At 38.6% G+C, this 17,979-nt stretch overlaps 2 protein-coding genes across 3 annotated transcripts in view; both read right to left on the bottom strand.

Annotated features, from left to right (window-relative positions):
* LOC147894779 (chaperone protein dnaJ 10-like) overlaps positions 1 to 5,712 on the bottom strand; it is a 31,172-nt gene extending 25,460 nt beyond the window's left edge. For both annotated transcript variants that reach the window (XM_087384417.1, XM_087384418.1), the window contains exons 1-5: positions 5,418 to 5,712; positions 3,645 to 3,704; positions 3,351 to 3,433; positions 2,249 to 2,408; positions 704 to 833 (exon numbers count right to left, since the gene is read on the bottom strand). In XM_087384417.1, the coding sequence (XP_087240543.1) occupies positions 704 to 833; positions 2,249 to 2,408; positions 3,351 to 3,433; positions 3,645 to 3,704; positions 5,418 to 5,495 (511 nt within the window). In that variant the 5' untranslated portion in view covers positions 5,496 to 5,712. The remainder of the gene's footprint in view (positions 1 to 703; positions 834 to 2,248; positions 2,409 to 3,350; positions 3,434 to 3,644; positions 3,705 to 5,417) is intronic.
* A 10,775-nt stretch (positions 5,713 to 16,487) lies between these two features.
* LOC147894778 (protein HEAT-STRESS-ASSOCIATED 32-like) lies at positions 16,488 to 17,403 on the bottom strand. The gene is made up of 4 exons (XM_087385372.1): positions 17,344 to 17,403; positions 17,059 to 17,236; positions 16,740 to 16,951; positions 16,488 to 16,589 (listed from the first exon to the last, which is right to left on the bottom strand). The coding sequence occupies exons 1-4, from the start codon at positions 17,401 to 17,403 to the stop codon at positions 16,488 to 16,490; spliced, it is 552 nt and encodes a 183-aa protein (XP_087241498.1).
* Positions 17,404 to 17,979: the final 576 nt, after the last annotated feature.

The following is a 17,979-nucleotide window of genomic DNA, read 5'->3' as shown; positions in this document are numbered from 1 at the left end:
TTGTTGTTGGGAGATGCCGACACAGTTAGAGATTGCTTTGGAATTATGCAGAGCTCTTCAGTTTACTGATTGCTTCAGTTGACGTATTGAGGGAGTTCTTACATTCAACATTGTTGTAATCTCGATCGCCGGGATGGTGTGTGGAGAGGATTTTGGGGCTGTTTGGGGTTTTCAATGTATTCCTACATAGTGCCTTCAACCTTTGTATTTGTTGGCTACTTATTATAAGTGGGCGGAGGTTTGTTCCACCTAGTGGTAATGGTCATGGTCGTCTTTTTATTTCATAGTCTACAGTTTTGCAGGGATTCGTGTGAATTTACTCTCTTTTAGTTCTGTTATGTTGACTAACTTTTGTAGCTACTTTTGTGAGTTTTGCAGTCTTTGTAGTTACTTCTGTATCTTGTTGAGCTCCCTCATTTTACATCTTCAAATAGAGTTATATCTAGACTAGACTGTCAGTTTTCTGAAATAGAGGGACATTATTCCTGTTTGTATGCTTTTCCTCATAGTGATACTGGACGAAACTTTTCGGCGTTAAAATGAGCACTTGTCAAATTGAACATTTGGCAACAATATAAACCCAAACAAAGAGACAATTGTCCATTGGAGGTGGGATAATTTGTGATACCTTATAAATAGAATATTCAACCCTTTTACTATCATATCATGCTTATCAGGACCATTATATGATACTGGAGCTTACCTGCATTTGACAATCGGCCTGCTTCAGCTTTCATGAGGAGTGTGAAGCCCTCTTTATCACCTTGAACGTATGGCGTTAAGCGATCTTTCAATCTTTGCGCAAGTTTCTCTTCCCGCATCTTTTGGGTAGCCTGCATTCATAAAGTACAAACAGATCCGATCTTATTTCTTTGCAGACTAATAAAACACATTTTACCTTGCTTCAAGATATTCCCAACATAAATTACATTGGAAAACATCTATCACATAGATATCTAGAAAGACAAGCAATGGAAAACAAATATTATGGTAGGGAATGCTATGGACTGTTGTCTGAGTAAATGTTCTTGTTTCGACAACAGAACCCATTAATCATAATCACAAAAAACAACAATCAACCATTCAATCTTCCGACACAAAACGTTCCGTAATGTTGAAGTTACCATCAAATACATTGTTTTGAATAGAATACATTAGCCTATAAAGCAGATTAAACTGACCAGCATCAGCTAATCACTCAAAAATTCAACACGCGGACTGTCTATCCCCTACATTGTGAAGCTTCTCTGTCACCACTGATGACTTGATGGCATTCACATAAGATGGAGAAAAAAAGATCTCTCTAATAAGAGTTCTTGCTACAACAGGTGCGGCTTCGAATAGGAAAAAATAGAATTTGCTAAGAAGAAGTTTGTGAAGTTGGTGTTAGAACAAATAAATTGAGGAATATCAACAAAGAGGAAACAAAGGGGACTGTTTGCAAAGTAACATATACCATCCGAAGCTCTAATAAATTGGTAAATGTATAAAAGAAAAAAGAATTTAGCTCTAAAACTCGAGTCGACAATTTCTTTGGACAGCTCCCTAAAGAAAGAAGAAAGTGAGCTAAAGCACCCTAAGAATTGAGGCCATTTGTAGTGCTTCATGTGCCAAGATGAATCAACATACGTATGTGGGCAGAATCCAGATAGATTCAGTGTTGAGTAGCCTAATGTTAAAAAATGCATAACTTTCTCAATCAATTCAATGGTATAGAGACTCAAATATATCAGATAATAGGATCAATGTGATAATAATATCCCATAAAATCAGCATGTCTATGTGATTCACATTCCACTCATTGAACTACCGTCCGAGCACAGGCTGATCTCATAAATCAGCATCATTGACCTTGAGGTGGAAACCAACATGGTAGAGCAGTGATGGCCTGCCAAAGATCGATCCCACGGTGGCTTTGAACCTCCTCACGCCTGGACGTCCCGGCACCTTGTAGAACTGAATTGCAGGCCTTCATGGCAAGCACCCCCGGTGAAGATTAATCAACTGTAGAGCTCATAATCAGACCTCAGGCCTAGGCTCTTGCCAAAGGATGTAAAACCAAAGCTAAAGAGGAGAACACTACAAGGATATGCTAGCTTGCTTCTACAGTGGTACATATCTTAAAGACCGTAGTTGAAGCAAAGCATATTTCACCATTAAAACATAAATCCAAAGTATTAACAGCACCTAGACATCCTTGAAAGCCTGTGCTGCTGGAGTGAATAATATTTACAGGAACAATATACACCTCAAGTTTCTCCCGCATCTTCTTGATGTTGACTGGCTGATCACCATCTGATATTTCCATAGAGGCCAAAGAAGCCAATGCCAGTTGTTCTACATACTCCTCGAATGATTCACTGCCAAATAACATACCAAATACTGTTGCAGGATCCAGCATAGAATCCCTGTATTGAACAGGCACACATTCTGTCAATAACATTTTTAGATTGAGAGAATTCATATGAGTGGCATACAACTAGAAGTATCACCTTTATTCTACTTTCAACTAGAAGTATCACCTTTTTTGATAGATTAGGAAAATTCATATGAGTGGCATACAACTAGAAGTATCACCTTTATTCTACTTTCAACATGTAAATAACATGTAAATTCAATCACCCTTAAATTGTGTTTAAGACAAGGGGATATGGCGAGGTTGGAACTGTTACTATCTAGAGCATAGGAATAAGATCTAGCCTTCCTTACTTTAATGTGTTGTCCAGTGAAACATTGTTTGTAAACGGCAAGGATGAGCTTGAATTCTTACATCAAAAGCATGCAAATCTCTACCATCATACTATAGATCTGAAAAGATAGAGTCATAATAGGGTTGTAATCCATATTTATTGTTTCTATTTCCATGGAATCACAAGAAAGTAGACCAAGGGTGTTCTCAGAAATGCAGATGCTTAAGTGCATATAAGCAAATATTCGCTAATAGCAATTTCCTTACCTCGATCCAGAATTCAATTGTGTTACTAAGTTAATGCAGCCACAATAGCTCGATATCATTTATTATAACGTAGCCCAATTGACTGCAATGGCTACGCTATCCCCACTTATTGCATGCATCCACATACATTGCGTGCTTATTTAATGCATGCGTGCACATATAAAAGTTTAGTCATACTCTGGACTGGCAAAGAGGAGCTGATTCCAGCTTTTAAGACAATGCTACTTTGTTTTTCTGTAGTATTGGGTGTCGATTTTTTATCATTCTTGAGAGACAGTAAAGCTCTTCAAATTTCAACGAGAAAAAAAGTGCAGAGAACATGATTACTTTCACGTTTGAAGAGATCTAAATAATAATGTACAACTTCATCCTAATTCAAAGGAAAAAAACTTACTGTGCCACTGCCAGTTTCCCATATTTATCATAGGCTTCCCGTTGAACAGGATCACTTAAAATTTGGTATGCTTCCGAGAGAACCTGTATTGGCCAAATTGAAAAAGGAGACGAAGCTGAACCTCAGGAGAAGAAACAGGCTAGACATGCAGTGATGTCTTACTATCACTAATGATTCAAAATGAAAGCAGAAGTTGATTTCATCCACTCATAAGTATGATTTTTATCTTCTCCCCGACCAAAATAAAAGGACTTGAAAGCAGGGTCCATATAATAAAGGAAAGGAAATGCTCGCCTGGAAGTTGAAAGCTGCTTGAGGATCATCTGGGTTCTTATCAGGGTGCACCTTCCGTGCCTGGAATCAAATAAAACAGAACTCTAAAATTATAATCATTTCAAAAATTCTGTCTTATCTCTATGTGAGCGCACACATAAGTTCCTAAATCAAAAGTGAACAGTGTGCTTCCACAGAGTGTGAGGGAATGGAAGTCTTAACTTTTGGGCGAATCTTCTGAAATCTGCTATAAATTGTTTTTGTCAATGAGTGTGTAACCAAGGGCTTCTCACCGAAGGATTGCATTTCATAGGTTCAAAAGACATAGCAATCAGATTACAAAGGACAGTTATCTTGGTGACTTGAGAAAACATGAACTACAAAAGTATTCACTTAGAAGTCAGGAAGCTCCCCTTCAATTAAGGCCAACATTTGAGACATTGATCGTAGACAACTCATCACATGCTGTACCCAGTGCCCACCCGGGCCTCAGTATACACACTGCACCGTATACAAGATAAATGTATTCGATTACCACATTTTGATGTAGATGGATTTTCAGGGCGATGATTTGAAGGCTCTTGGGTACCCATGTTAGTTGAGTAAAAAATGAACACCCTTCCTTAACCATTGGAGTTGGGTTACCTAATAGAGCCCTTATGAAGCCTTCTTTGGGGTCCAAACCTCCCTTTATGATCTATCTCCCAAAACATATCAAACCCCATCCCAAAATTGGTTCACCGGCTAAGGCTGTAATCATACATCCATTAATATGGTTTTCGTCTTCTCTATCCACAAACATTCAAACTTGCCCAAAGTTTGATTGTAATAGCTCCCTTTACAAATATTATATCCTCATAGAACCTCCTTCATTGAGCCCCATTTTATTTTGTGTAACCTCTTAATCTGTTCATAGTATCGCAAAGGAATAATTGTATGTGCATTGTAAGCAGTAATATTTCCTTATCACCAAGTTTAACGATTCTGCCAGAAATTGCACAATAATGGGCAACGACAGAAAACTCAAATACCAAGGCCTCAAGCATCTATTTTACGGAGATATCATCTAGCTGCCTTTATGTTTCGCTTCTTAGAGTTACTAAAGTCTTTTGTTTAAATTTTTAAATGGATCACCACAGGAACAGTGGAGAGCATCTATAGTAGGAAGAAGAGGGGTAAGCGAAAGGAAAGCTCACGCAAGAGAGGCATTGGAAAACCATCCCTCTGCCAAGTTGGTAACCGGGCCTGCCGCATCAGCTAAATGGGGCGTATACGACCTGTCTCATCGGTCTCTTTCCCACCACAAACCCATGAAACAATGCGAGGCAACGTAATGTGCCCAAAACGGTCTGGCAAGCAAAATGAAAATGTATTTCTTTATAGGCTCTTCAATTCTTTGGTAAGAGGCAAGTGGTTACTGACTGAGGTAGAAATGCAATATATATGGCATTTACGTAGAATAGGCTAAACCATCATTATAAAGTCCTTAGACGATCTCATATTAATCAAATTGTGTTGCGCTCCATTTGTTCCCAGCAGCGGCTGACAAGCAAGCTATAGTGTTAAGATTGGAAACAATCGAAAGATTTCTGAGATACGCACGCAAAACACAGAGACACTATTGTGTCAGTCAGTAAATCCTTAAAGCACGAAGCTGTACAGGAAAACGTGTTATCAGACCTCCAGTGGACGGGTTGTTTTAACCATTCTTCACCATGAACAACAACTATCTTGTTAGCCCTGGACCTAGAGCTTTGTGGGTTACGTGAGGAGACAACGGGACTTACGGTTTACCTTAACGTAGTATGCTTTTTTGATTTCAGCTGCCGTAGCGTTAGATTTAACTCCGAGGACTTCATAGTACTCGGCCATATGAGATCGAACGGAGCGTGAGGGGCCGTGGAGGCAAAGGTAAGGGGCAGAAAGCAAGGGCAGAAGGTTGAGGAGGGTTAATGTGAGCAACAGCTGCAGCTGCGAGAAGGAAAAACGCGTGGATGGAAATTGGTCGTCGTTGAAAAAGGGAGCCAAACGCAAAGAAATGGTGATGGGTGGTGTGAGCGCGGCGTGAAGGGCAAGGGAACGTTGAAGGTGGCCGATCCATCATTCTATTCCTCTTTTCCTTTTTCTTTCGGTTTTCATATTTCAGTATTCAAAGCACTCTAGGATCATTTCAACACGAATATTCCCTACATTCCCTTCCATGGTCAAGATCCCATTCGCATTCACAACCTTCCCTAACATACTCTCACAACCCTTTCGATCACCCACATTAACGGTCCCCTGCTGCTCTCCCGTTTACATGTGTGTGCACAACCATTAACTAATAATCAACAAACACATGCTAATAATAAGAAAAGATATCATATGACCTCCTACATTGATACATTGCCTAGTAGGTTAATCAAATAAAAGCACCCATATACACCCATTTAAACTCCCCACTTTTAGAGAATTTGACTTACTCCCCTCTAGATCCTACATCACAAAAAACATCACTTGCTCCAAAAAGTCATTCCTCCTCTTCCACTTGTCTTCAATTTCCAACTAATCACTTGACTTTCAAATCTCCGTCCTATGTCCCACCTACTCACCAATATGACCCATTACATTGTCAAGGCTTGTAAATTTTAGTGTATGCACCCTTCCCTCTTTTTATCATTTCAACATGTGTGTGCCATTACTATGCAACTATATATTTGAATTGAAAATTACTTACTCTTGCTTTACATCTTGACCATCATAGTGCGAGGTCACCTTAGGCAACTTTGATAGCTTTAACTAGCCTTCACACAATATAAAAGAATATAGAATAACATGTTTGCTACCTTAAAGTGATTTGCTATATATACTTCCCATTAGTAAACTTTAAATCCAATCTAGCTACTAACACATAAGCACCTACTTTGACCTCTTATTTTGATCCAAGTTCACGTAACTAATTTGCAAATTAATCTCTCTCTTTTTTTGTAATGTGTACATGTGACACTAGCCACCAAATTCAAACAAACTTCAAATCACAAGTTTCTAGTCTACATCAGCCATGAGAGTGTGAATAGTGTTATGCAAAATGATGCAAATAGACTAAGAGCTCTAGGCTTGAGTGTAGTTGATGGCCTTTCTATAAATGAATTTCCACGTCTATCAAGGTGTAAGAGTCTCAATAACCTCCCATGCTGAGTCTATGGAGGAAGAGTGTTAGCGAAAGGTGGAAAGAGCCACCGAATTCAAACAAATTCCTCTTCAAATCACAAGTTTCTAGTCCTCATCGGCTCCCTCAAAAAGCTTATGTAGCCTTTAGTACGTGAGCCAAGCAATGGATCCCCATGAGGTGAATGTATCATGTCTTCAAGTTTTGCCAAGCAAGCATATAATGCCATGTCAGATGCTCTAACCTTCTTGCAAATCCATAAAGGCACTAGGATCTTCGAGGATCTTCCAAGGACCTCCTTTCAAGGGTCCATTCGTAGACCACCATGATGAAATGATTAAAAAAAAAGGTGTTTCAATATATTTTTAGTTCTATACATTTGAAAGGATGCTCCTTCCATTTATGGTTCACATCAATTTTTTGAAAAGATCTCCATCATGGTGGTATCATTAGGATGACACCACCATGAGTTTCTTCGAGTGATACTATATGGACACAAATGTTCATAAATGCAAACATTAGCTACTTTACCTTGAGTGCACAATTAGATTTACCTCCATGATGTCTTGGACTATGCCAACATCCCTCACTAACAAGGAAGCTAGCATTAGTTTCCTACAAGAAGTTATGCTAGATGACAATATTAATTTGTACCCTTCTCCTCAATTCTCTCTCTCTCTCTCTCTCTCTCTCTCTCTCTCTCTCTCTCTCTCTCTCTCTCTCTCTCTCTCTCTCTCTCTCTCGCGTAGTGAAGGATAGTAAAAATGCTAATTACGAATGAGGTCGATTATATAGAACATAAAATATTAGCTAAAGCCATTTTACATAAAATATTAGTTAGAACATAAAATATAGAACACAAAATATTAGAACATAGTTAAAACTATTTTCATGGACTTGTGTAAAACATATGTACGCTCATATATATTCACTAGTTACTATCAATGTATACATTCTTGGGTGTTGGAGGGTGACATGCTACCAACTTTATTGTGAGTTGTATACTTTTATAATTTAGTATGAATTGGCCACCTAGATTGAGAAGTGGAGACTATTTGTTCATTTTCAGGCAATAGTCAAAATCCAAGATAGTGAACTCTTTATAAAGCTACAAGTTGGCAACTCTTGGTGCAGTATTAAAAGTCTTGTCCAAGATAAATTACTCTTGATTGAATATTTGTGTCTTATAAAAGTAGTGTAGATTTCTTTCAATGGTATGACATTCAACTTGTGGCTTGTAGTTAAAAGTCTCCATCCTATATTGAATTAATAGAGTTTCACTTCACTTTTGATTGATTATTTACAATGTTCCTTCTAGAGACATTGCACTATTTGGTACCAAATTTCAATACAAATTTAATGCATTTCCATTGATTTCATTGTCTTTATGATATTTGTTGAAGTCAATCACTTGTCATGATATCAGGAGGTTATAAATTCAAAGCAAATTCAATGCTCAAGGGTCTGCTTGAACATTATATAGTGGACTATTGTGATGATCAATGAATTCTTATGTTTCCCATGGGATTCAATTACCATGCGCATCAATGATGAAACTGAATGTACTTGGCAAGTATTGGAGGATGATCTCAAGTTTCAATGATGGCCTTCGTAGTTTAAGTGTGAAATAAACAATGAGATATCTCTCACAATTATTTAACATGAGCTCTTTACCAAATTCATAATTGTTGAAGTTGAGGTCTTTCATCAAAATTTGCATCATATCAACATTATAAATTATAAACACATCAAAATAGGTTTGGAACAAAATTAGAGCAAATATTTGGAGCTAAGGTGTAAAAGTCCAACTCAATATTTACTTTTTATGTTCACAGGGTCATCCAGACAACTAAAACTAATATATATGCTGCAATAAAAGATAGAATCCTCACAGCTCTTATGAGTATTGCAGATTTAACACAAAAAACAATAGATAAGTGCAACAAGAAAGAGAACGTTTTGCATAAACATTACAATAAACAGAGGAAATGAAGAAGCAAAAAACATTAACTGTATTCATGATAGATCTTAGATACAAACATCTTTCATCAGATAGATCTCTCAACCAAATTAGTGAGACACATTCAACTTGTTCTTCTCCAAACCGTAATACAAACATAGTACCAATTGAATACAGATATGAGGTATGAAGAGATGCACCCAACAGTTGGTGTCTCTTTGTATATGAAAACTGCTAAGTGTATTTACACGTCTATCTCGATTATCTATACTAAATATCTGTGGGGATTTTAGCTATGCATCACTAGCACACCCAGTGGATAGGAACTTTGGAAAATTCCTGACCTGAATCACCAATGAGTGTAATCAGCTAACTTCTAATGGATCACAAGCAAACCCCTTTCATGAGGCAACATCTCCTCAATCTAGAACCATGTGGTTAATAGAGTAAAGAGCTTGGTGCAATACTAAGGTTCAAAACTATTTCCATGTATAGTTGTCTACTCTTCCCCAAAAGAAATTACCAAGTCTAGTATCTATTTACCTATACTAGCTTTAGAAAACAAGGAAATGGATTTGAAATGAAACTAGTACTAGATTGTATTAAAAAACACAAGTGAGAATGAGAATCGTGATGAAGTTTTCAAGTCAACTGGTCCACAGGAGAGAAGTGTCAGCCACGACCTACAATTGTATCATCAATCTTCTATTGAGGATTTTGCAAATCAGGATTTGCAGAATGATTATTGTATGCAGTATTGGTCTGAGTATCTGTAGGAGTGTGTGTAATAAAAGAACTCTCCTTAACTTCATCATTATGGCATACTCTGTCAATCAAGTCATTCAGCAATGTTTCAACAGATCTCTACAAAGGCACATCCTCTTCTGCCTCTGCCTAGGAAGTGGTTGATTTGTAGCATGTAATCAAACCTCTGCAGTTGCTTGCTACTTTGTCAAGGCATCCTACTTTGGGTTATCTGTCAAAGGAAATAAAGAAGAGACCACATTCTTTGAATCATAAATAGCAATTCAATTAAAACGATAGGAGGGGATGAAGGGCCTCGATCATTGAGAACCTCATGGTCCCTCATCTTCTGTATACAAGGGCTTGCTCAATTTAGGTAATGAAGCAAAACACAAAATAAATATCCCCATTTTCACTTCATACAACTCCGTCTGTGAGGCTTCAATTTTTTCCTTCAGCATGGTTATTCCAATTGACTCTTCAGTCCTTAGGTAATATGCAAATGCATGGACAAAGGTCTCCACCTGTTTCCCCATTTATTTACTTCCACATATCTTTCATGTAAGTGTCCAATTGATGCTCTATATCTTAAAGTTCTTGGGCACTGACAAACTTGCCATCCACTTCTATGGTGTCATCATGCACCATCGCCTCTATTTGTGTTTCTATTGCTTCTTATGCATTTACTCTACAGCAACACATTATGAGTCCTCAGCTCTACATTTTGGTCTTCTATTTGATCCAATTGTTGAGACAAAGTGCCCTTTGTATCAATGAGCCCCTTATGTACATCCTCTATCATGGTGCTTCTGGTAATTAGTAGATCCTGTAGTTGCTAGGTTTTTTCTTCAATAACTTTGTTTTGCTTCTGCAAGGCTTCCACAAAAGACTATGCCTCCTCTATTTTTTGTTATGACTCTTTCTTTATATCTTTAGTCATTTCAACCAAAGCATCCTTCTCGTGCAGAGCCATTTGGTTTTCTCTTCAATGAGTGATTGAATCTCAAACTATAGCCTTGTAATCTTGTTGTTCATATGATTCTTGAATTTCTCATATCATGCTTTGAAAGATTGATGCATAGTCCTTTCATTCGATAGCTCATCCAATAAATCATTCGTTTGAGCTTTTTTTTCTTCTGCTACATGTGAAACTATGACAAAAATACCACATCCTTAAGATCCCCTTTCAAATAGGTAGTCTTAACATCCATTCGATACATTGACCACCCATAACATACAACTAAGGAGATAGTAGAACACATAGTAGTCATTTTGGCTACTAGAAGAGCAAACGTTAGCTCGTATTCAATTCCCTCTTTCTATGCATACCCATTGGCAATGAGGTGAGCTTTACCCTTTGTATTTTTCCATTGTGCCATTTGAATGGTACTTGACCTTATAGATCCATTTGGTGCCCACAATATTCTTTCCAATAGGAGGATCAACCAAATTGCATGTACATTCAATGGAACTAATCTCAAACTCCATGGCTTTCTACCATAAGGGATGACCTTGTGCATCCTCACATGTCAGAGACTCAACCAAATCAAAAAAAAATTCTTGTTTTACCTAGTATCCAACTCAAAAAATTAACATAAGAGCTGCCACAAAACAACCATGTTTTTTACACATAGTGGAGACCTACACAGGAATAGATTCATCCTAAAAATGAGCTACGTAAGAATTGAGGCACAAATTACAATGATTTTGCACCTTATCTTGAGCTCAAACTGAGGCAACCTTGGTACACAAATATGATGCAGTAGCCCACCCACCAAATGTGAGGCATAAATCTTCCCATGAATGTCCATAAGAATGGTGAGATGAAGATGCCCTCAAGGAGAAGCACATAGTTCCAACAAAATGTATGAGGTCGGGCAAGATTCAGATGATGGTGTAATGGCTCTGAAGCCAAATGTTGGAATTGTGGGGAGGTACAAATTGGACACAAATACATGAGAGTGTTATCCACATAGAAATATTACTCTTCTACCTTGAGAATGCAACAAAACGATTGAATAAGAGGGGGATGTATCAATCCAAGTGCAACCCCCTTTTTATAGATCTTGGAGGAGGGAAAATGTCACCAACTAGATTCTTTGTTAATATAGGGAACACATTTGGCTATAGATTAGTGTGTTCGCTTTTAAAAAATGTGGTCTTTACAAGTGGTATATCTACCAAGTGTCACTCTCTTAAGGTTGATGGCCTTCACTTTGGCTCAAGTATTATTATGAGTAGTTACTCATGTAGATCAACCTAGCTCCTCTTGGTCCTATCTTGGACATGATCATTAGATCTCCAAAGTGGGGCACTTGTACAAAGGACTAGTCTAGAACCTTATTGCCAAGACCATTGATTTTGAAGAAGTTCATCATCGATAAAATCAACTGGATGTTTGGATATCCACGAGCATATGATTGTGTTCACATAGGGGATGAGGTGGAGACTATAAACAATCCCTTCCCAATCATGTTTTAACTTGAGCTTAATGAAAGAATAAAAAGATTAAGTGTAACTAAAGTAGATGAAGGGGAAGCATAGGATAAGGGAAAGTTATCATAAGTGGATTTGTTTTAATTCTACATCTACTACTTGAATAAAACCAAAATTTTATTTTGCAATCAAAGATGATAGCATAAAAATAAATAGTTGAGGTTGGATGGAATTGCTCATCTAGATAGAGGACATTAATACATTCATGTTTTTGTTGAACTAGTGACTTGGAAAAATAGATTCAAAATATTGGGAGGGGAAGGAAATAAATTATGCTTAATGAAAGGCACATAAAAAATCAAAGCAAGGATCGATCATGTAATTATAGTTACCAATACAAACCCATTGCCACTTGAGCTTGAAGACATGGACAACTATAGTTATTAACAATGGACCTTGAGATTTTAAGTAACTTGAATGCAAGATAATGACAACAACTGAGTGATATTAGTGAACATGTTTGTGAACAACAATCAAATCTTGTGTAGTGCTAGCATACACTTCAACATCCCATCAAGTTTTGTAACAAGATGGTGCACATCTCAGAGGATACATGCAAAAGTGCATCCTAAAAAGATAATGGAGGAAAGGAAAGCATCTATGGACTCTATTATTTTGAGACCAAAAAAATGTAGCAAAATGAGCTAAAGGTACATTGAACTTTATAGAACCTCACAAACCCTTGCCATCATAGATCTCCAATGCCATTGTTTCAAATTGGTTGCTATTGTATACTACTACATCATTCTTAACACACCTCACCTCAACTACAAGTTGAGAATTAACACACAATATGAATTATTCTTTCTACATAATACAATTTTGAAAACTTCCAAGTTAGATAGTAGATTTGGCTTTACATCATTATTTATTTAAGGAGTTGCAAATTGACTTGACATAAGATCATAGATTGTGTTACTTGGATGACATCTTTAGCCCTTTTACAAGATAACATGTGATTTATTTCTGTTGGGCACAATAGTCTCTTCCCTTCCCATGTAGAGGAGGACCCATCCATTGTTTGCTTTATTTCCCTTTATGTCTTTAAGAACTCCAAGTCCAATGGTTGATAATTCTCGAGTGTCCACTTATTGCAATCATTGAAGAGCAAATAGTCTTTGAGAGCACACAATTTTGATGAATTGAAGTGCACTCATCATTTACCAATCATAAAAATGTTGATCAATTGTTTGTCAACTCCAATATCTTAACACCTTCTAGAAAATGGTTTGGAAGAAAGTTTGAGTATCACACCATATTATGTTGACAAAGCAACAATCAAGTTTAATATTGAAATAAAACCTTGAGCATTGAAGTTGGAATATTTGGAAAATGGTGACAACTTTGTGGTGTTACTCAGTTTATGCCATCTTTTGGGTATGGATATTCAAGAAAAATAAAAGCGCAATATGATTCTATGAGATGAAACATAGAATAAGAACTTGTAATTATTCCTCACACTACATCATTTGTTACTATAAGCATAGGACTTCATTTTAAATACCTCACTTTCAACTTGGTAATTCCATCCATTGTAACACATTTTAGCCTATTAAAAGTCCATGATTGCTGTCATTCCATGTGCTCTTGGATCATAGCGCTCCATGGTAGATTGAACTCAATTCGCTCCGGATGGGCCAATGGGTGCTCATTGACCTATGGAAATAAAGCAGATGGATTTGATAGTTGAGAAAAAAGGATGTGGTACTTGGAGTAGAGCCTACTCAAAAACCAATCAGCTTCATGCCACCATAGTGGACAAGGTGGCAAATGTAGTGCCAAAGAATGAGCACTCAACTCTAGCAAAAAACACACCCTTCTGAGACTACGTTGCAATTGACAAATGCATGCCATTTGCATAGTGACACTCTCCCCAAAAGTGTTTTCCAATGTGTTGTATTTGGCCTCCCAATTTTCCTACTCTGCCACTGTCCTGGTAACCTTTTCCCTTATTCACACTACTCACGTTTCACACTACTCACGTTGGCACCAACCGAACTAGTAGTATGGAGCATGATTTCTTCCCACTAAAGTAAGGTCTACATTTATTCTAAAAACCACCACTTGCACCCACATGTGGCTCTTGACGACCTGCCAATGGTTTGCAACATGTTTTCTAAAACCATAGTGCGTCGATAGCACTGAATCTAGCTATTCCATCATTGCTATACCTCTACTTGCAAGGTCCCCAACAAATATTTCCAATTGATTCATACTAGCTAATACCATATCCGAGATTTTTTGCAAGTAGTGTGCTAGGCTATCTGGTGTCTGTCGGCATAGTAGCTTCGCATCAATGCTCCAGACGTATTCTTCATGGAGCCACTGGGATGCCTCTGCTGCTACCTCTACTTCTCAAATGCTCTATTTGAGAACAATGAGGCACATCTCCATTTACCTCATCCCATCTTCCTGGATCCACGTCACTATGTTCTTCATGCATAGCATGGCAACTTTGGACTGCAAGTCCACCACCTATTCTACTGGGTTTCTTAGTTCACTGAGACCATTGATTTGCCATATCCATGAAGAATTGGCCACATGCCTCTAGCTCTACAGTTGTGAATTTCATTGTGCCGACCTCATCCGATGTTCCTGGATCCACATCACTACATCCTCCAATGCATAGCATGGTGACTTTGGACCGCAAGTCCACCACCTCCTGTTGGGCTTCCTGGTTTGCTGACCATTGATTTGCCACATCCATGAAGAATTGGGTACATGCCTCTAGCTGTGGCAGGTTGTGAATTTGATTGTGCTGACCTCCATGGCAAGATTGTCATCGTGTCTTTGGTAATCAATCATCAAAATTGTAGGTACAATAGCATTTGAGCAAACCACCTGAGATGAAGATACCACCCATTCTTCAACTACCATCGTTAATGTCACCGTGCTTGGGGTAATCAACCAATGTACCCTCTCCTACCACTATCTCAAGCTTGAACGAAATCCTAGAGAAGTCACAGTAGCCAAAGAAGGAGTTGATCTTTGGCATATACATGCACTCACATGACTTGGTTTTGACCATTTAGCATAAGCCCCCATCGAGCATAAGACCCCAGTGGTAGCTCTCATACAATGATCTCATGGGTAGAGACTCCTGTCAATACACGGTAAGCCTCTTGCAAAAAGCACCAGACCACCTCCAGCATGGAGTTAACCACACTACATAGTTGATGATACACTAGTCATGACGCTGGACAAGATATGTGAGTGAAAAGAGAACGTACTTTGACCACTCATTACCACAGGGTATGTACCAATTTATGATGTGGATTTGAGCCTTATTACTCTTGAGACATCAGACGTGGATGTACCACATGTTAGCATGGATCAGCCCATAGTTTCTGATCATGCACTTTTGATGGTAAGCCCTTAGCATGAGGCACTCCCATCTACATCAGCACAATCTGATTCTAGTGACATATAGCCATCTACTGTCACACCAGATATAGATACATAGTAGGAGTTCAGGTATGATCATGCAATTTTCAGAAGGCAAGTCCTCAGAGCACTCGCATCTCTAGTAGCATAGGGGAAACATGTCATAATGCATTTATCTCTTCAGATGACTCCATTCCACATGTGATATGGAGCATATTACATCCTTGGATATAGTTTTTATCAGTAGTACAAATTAGTAGATTAGTGCTCATGATGCTCTAGCATCAACTCAGTCATGCCATATTGTACCACCCTTGGATCCACCACCTCTTTTGATCAACAGATCATTCCTTAGCATGAGGATATTTATGCATCAGTACAATATTGCTCCAGTGTAGTGGATATCATCAGGTTTACACAACACAACTTGGGGAATCTTAGTGTTTTAGCATGTACTTATGGCTATTGTATACAATCCATAGTTGATGCAGATTAGTGGTTGGATCTAGGATTATAGATCTATCCCTACATTAGCATTCAGCACCTCATATGCCTCAAGGATATCTTATGCTTTCTCAGTTGTATTTCAAGCTTCTAGGCCTTTTGTACTGTTAGCTCCACCTTGACTCTTTGACAAATTCTACATCCCATGCCAATGGAAGTTTAGCCATGCACACATAAGATCACCTTCAGCTCATGATAGTTGAGCATATAGATTTGACAGGCCACCATGCCTTGTCAGTTTTATGGGCCTCTTCTACAATAGAGCAGAGTATCATACTTGCATCTTTGGCCCTAGCTTTTACGTAGCCCTTGGATCACGTTGACTATGCAGTCTTCTTTGACCCCACATCATATGATAGAGATTACTCTACCGCACCATGCCTCTGACATTGCTGTCATTTGTTTTGGGTCGGTGACACTCTTGTATGGCATAACCTACCGGATCACATCTTCACGACTACACAGACTAGCTTCATATCCGAATGCCTCTTCTACAGAGCAACTGCACAATCCATGATGACTTAGGGCATGCTCAACACATTGCCATACATGCAGTCATTCACACAGTCATATTTTGATCGACCAATCTTCGATAACCGCTTTTCCAAGTTCTTAAGAAACCACTGGTTCATATTTTGTAACTACAAACCCAGTCCCTCCTAGAATGATATGAACCAGTTCGCAAACACTCCAGCCTCATCACATCAGAGTGGTCCACGAACAAATTAACCTGCAATGTGCATTACTTCACCCTCAGTATTTTGAAATGCAATCCTTACCCATACAAGATTAACAGCTAACATGCTCACAAAGCATTGATAACAAAACTGCACCCAAACTAGATATTAAAATTGAAAAGAAAGAACTGTCCATTCCATACCCCTGAATCATAGTTCTTAACAAACCACTGCAAACTTTCAGGCTCATCTGCCTCGAACATAATTCTTTGGAGCCCTAGCCATTCAATGATCTTCGCTATCAGATCAGTTCGCCACAACTCAACATCCTTTGTTATACCCTCAGCATCAAACATGATCATGTCAGCCCCAGCTTCCAAGCATCTTTCTGCCCTTCGAATAAGAGCATCCATTTCTGTGGCAAACAACAGAAGAAAATATGGAGGCCAAGCTAATGACTTATATTACAAGGTGTCAGACACTAAAACACTCGTAACTAGCTACAAGCTTTTGATGGGCCACCTTGACGTAACTTCTGAGAAGAGGCATCCTCTAAATTTGGAATTTGCACCTCTAGTTGAGGTTTTGCCTTAAGTCCTTCACTTTTTATGAGATGTATTAGCCTCAAAAGATCTTCTTCAGAGAAGTCCAAAAAGCCTGTGTTGCATTCAAGAATATCAAATCCGATGTCTTTACAGTCCTACAAGCAACAGTTAATAAGGCATTTAATCACATAAAGAGCATCTATCCTACATGTTTTTCCACAAACAAGTTCAACATTTGACCTCTCAATAAAAGAACACGTACACAAATAGCCAAGCTAACAATGTAAGCAACATAGTCAATGAGAAGTTCCAGGCATAGCATCTAATCTACAGAGAGATCTCCACGGTACATGCAGAAGTTTTCACTGCTGCTAGAATCACTCTCTCTCTCTCTCTCTCTCTCTCTCTCTCTCTCTCTCTCATATCACGAGGCCACCCTCCGTCCCACTCACATATCACGAGGTCAACCAGGTTATTCGGGAGAACCTCTTATAGCTACATAGTTTCAAGACCTGGTTGGCACCCAGCGACCTCTCGGTGAAGCTCAGCTTCTACAAGGACCATTGCTTGTGGATCTCAAAGGAGGGCTTCATTGTTTTGCCAGGATATACATAGATCCACATCCTCCATTCTTTGAGGACATCGATCGGGCAATTCCATGTCTCATCACACTGACTTTGAGGGCATACCCAAAGAGGGTCACATCCGTACACTGTGATCGGCAAGAGATGGAGCTGGAGTAGCATTTCACTTTCAAATGCCCTGCATACTATGAGATCCGAGGTCGCTTAGGTCTGCTCTAGTCCTAGTCTCCCACAAAGTCCACCCTATGGGGGCCCCCAAAAAAAGAGCCCTCAGAGCTCTCTTCTCCTCTTCGGGGTGATCAGAGATGCTGGTA

Source organism: Dipteris shenzhenensis, chromosome 14 (genome assembly GCF_047967505.1).
Source record: "Dipteris shenzhenensis isolate YYH24624 ecotype China chromosome 14, Dip_SZ_1.0, whole genome shotgun sequence".
NCBI lineage: Eukaryota > Viridiplantae > Streptophyta > Polypodiopsida > Gleicheniales > Dipteridaceae > Dipteris > Dipteris shenzhenensis.
Note: the sequence above shows the minus strand (reverse complement) of the source record. Positions and strands in the feature narration are given on the sequence as shown.

What these genes read in the sequence shown, in the direction of transcription:
- LOC147894778 (XM_087385372.1), bottom strand. Translation starts at nt 17,403, where the DNA reads ATGCTATGCCTGGAACTTCTCATTGACTATGTTGCTTACATTGTTAGC. An exon ending in TTGTTAGCTTGGCTATTTGT is followed by an intron (nt 17,237 to 17,343) that starts GTACGTGTTCTT and finishes TGTTGCTTGTAG; the next exon opens with GACTGTAAAGACATCGGATT. An exon ending in TTAAGAACTATGATTCAGGG is followed by an intron (nt 16,590 to 16,739) that starts GTATGGAATGGA and finishes TGCACATTGCAG; the next exon opens with GTTAATTTGTTCGTGGACCA.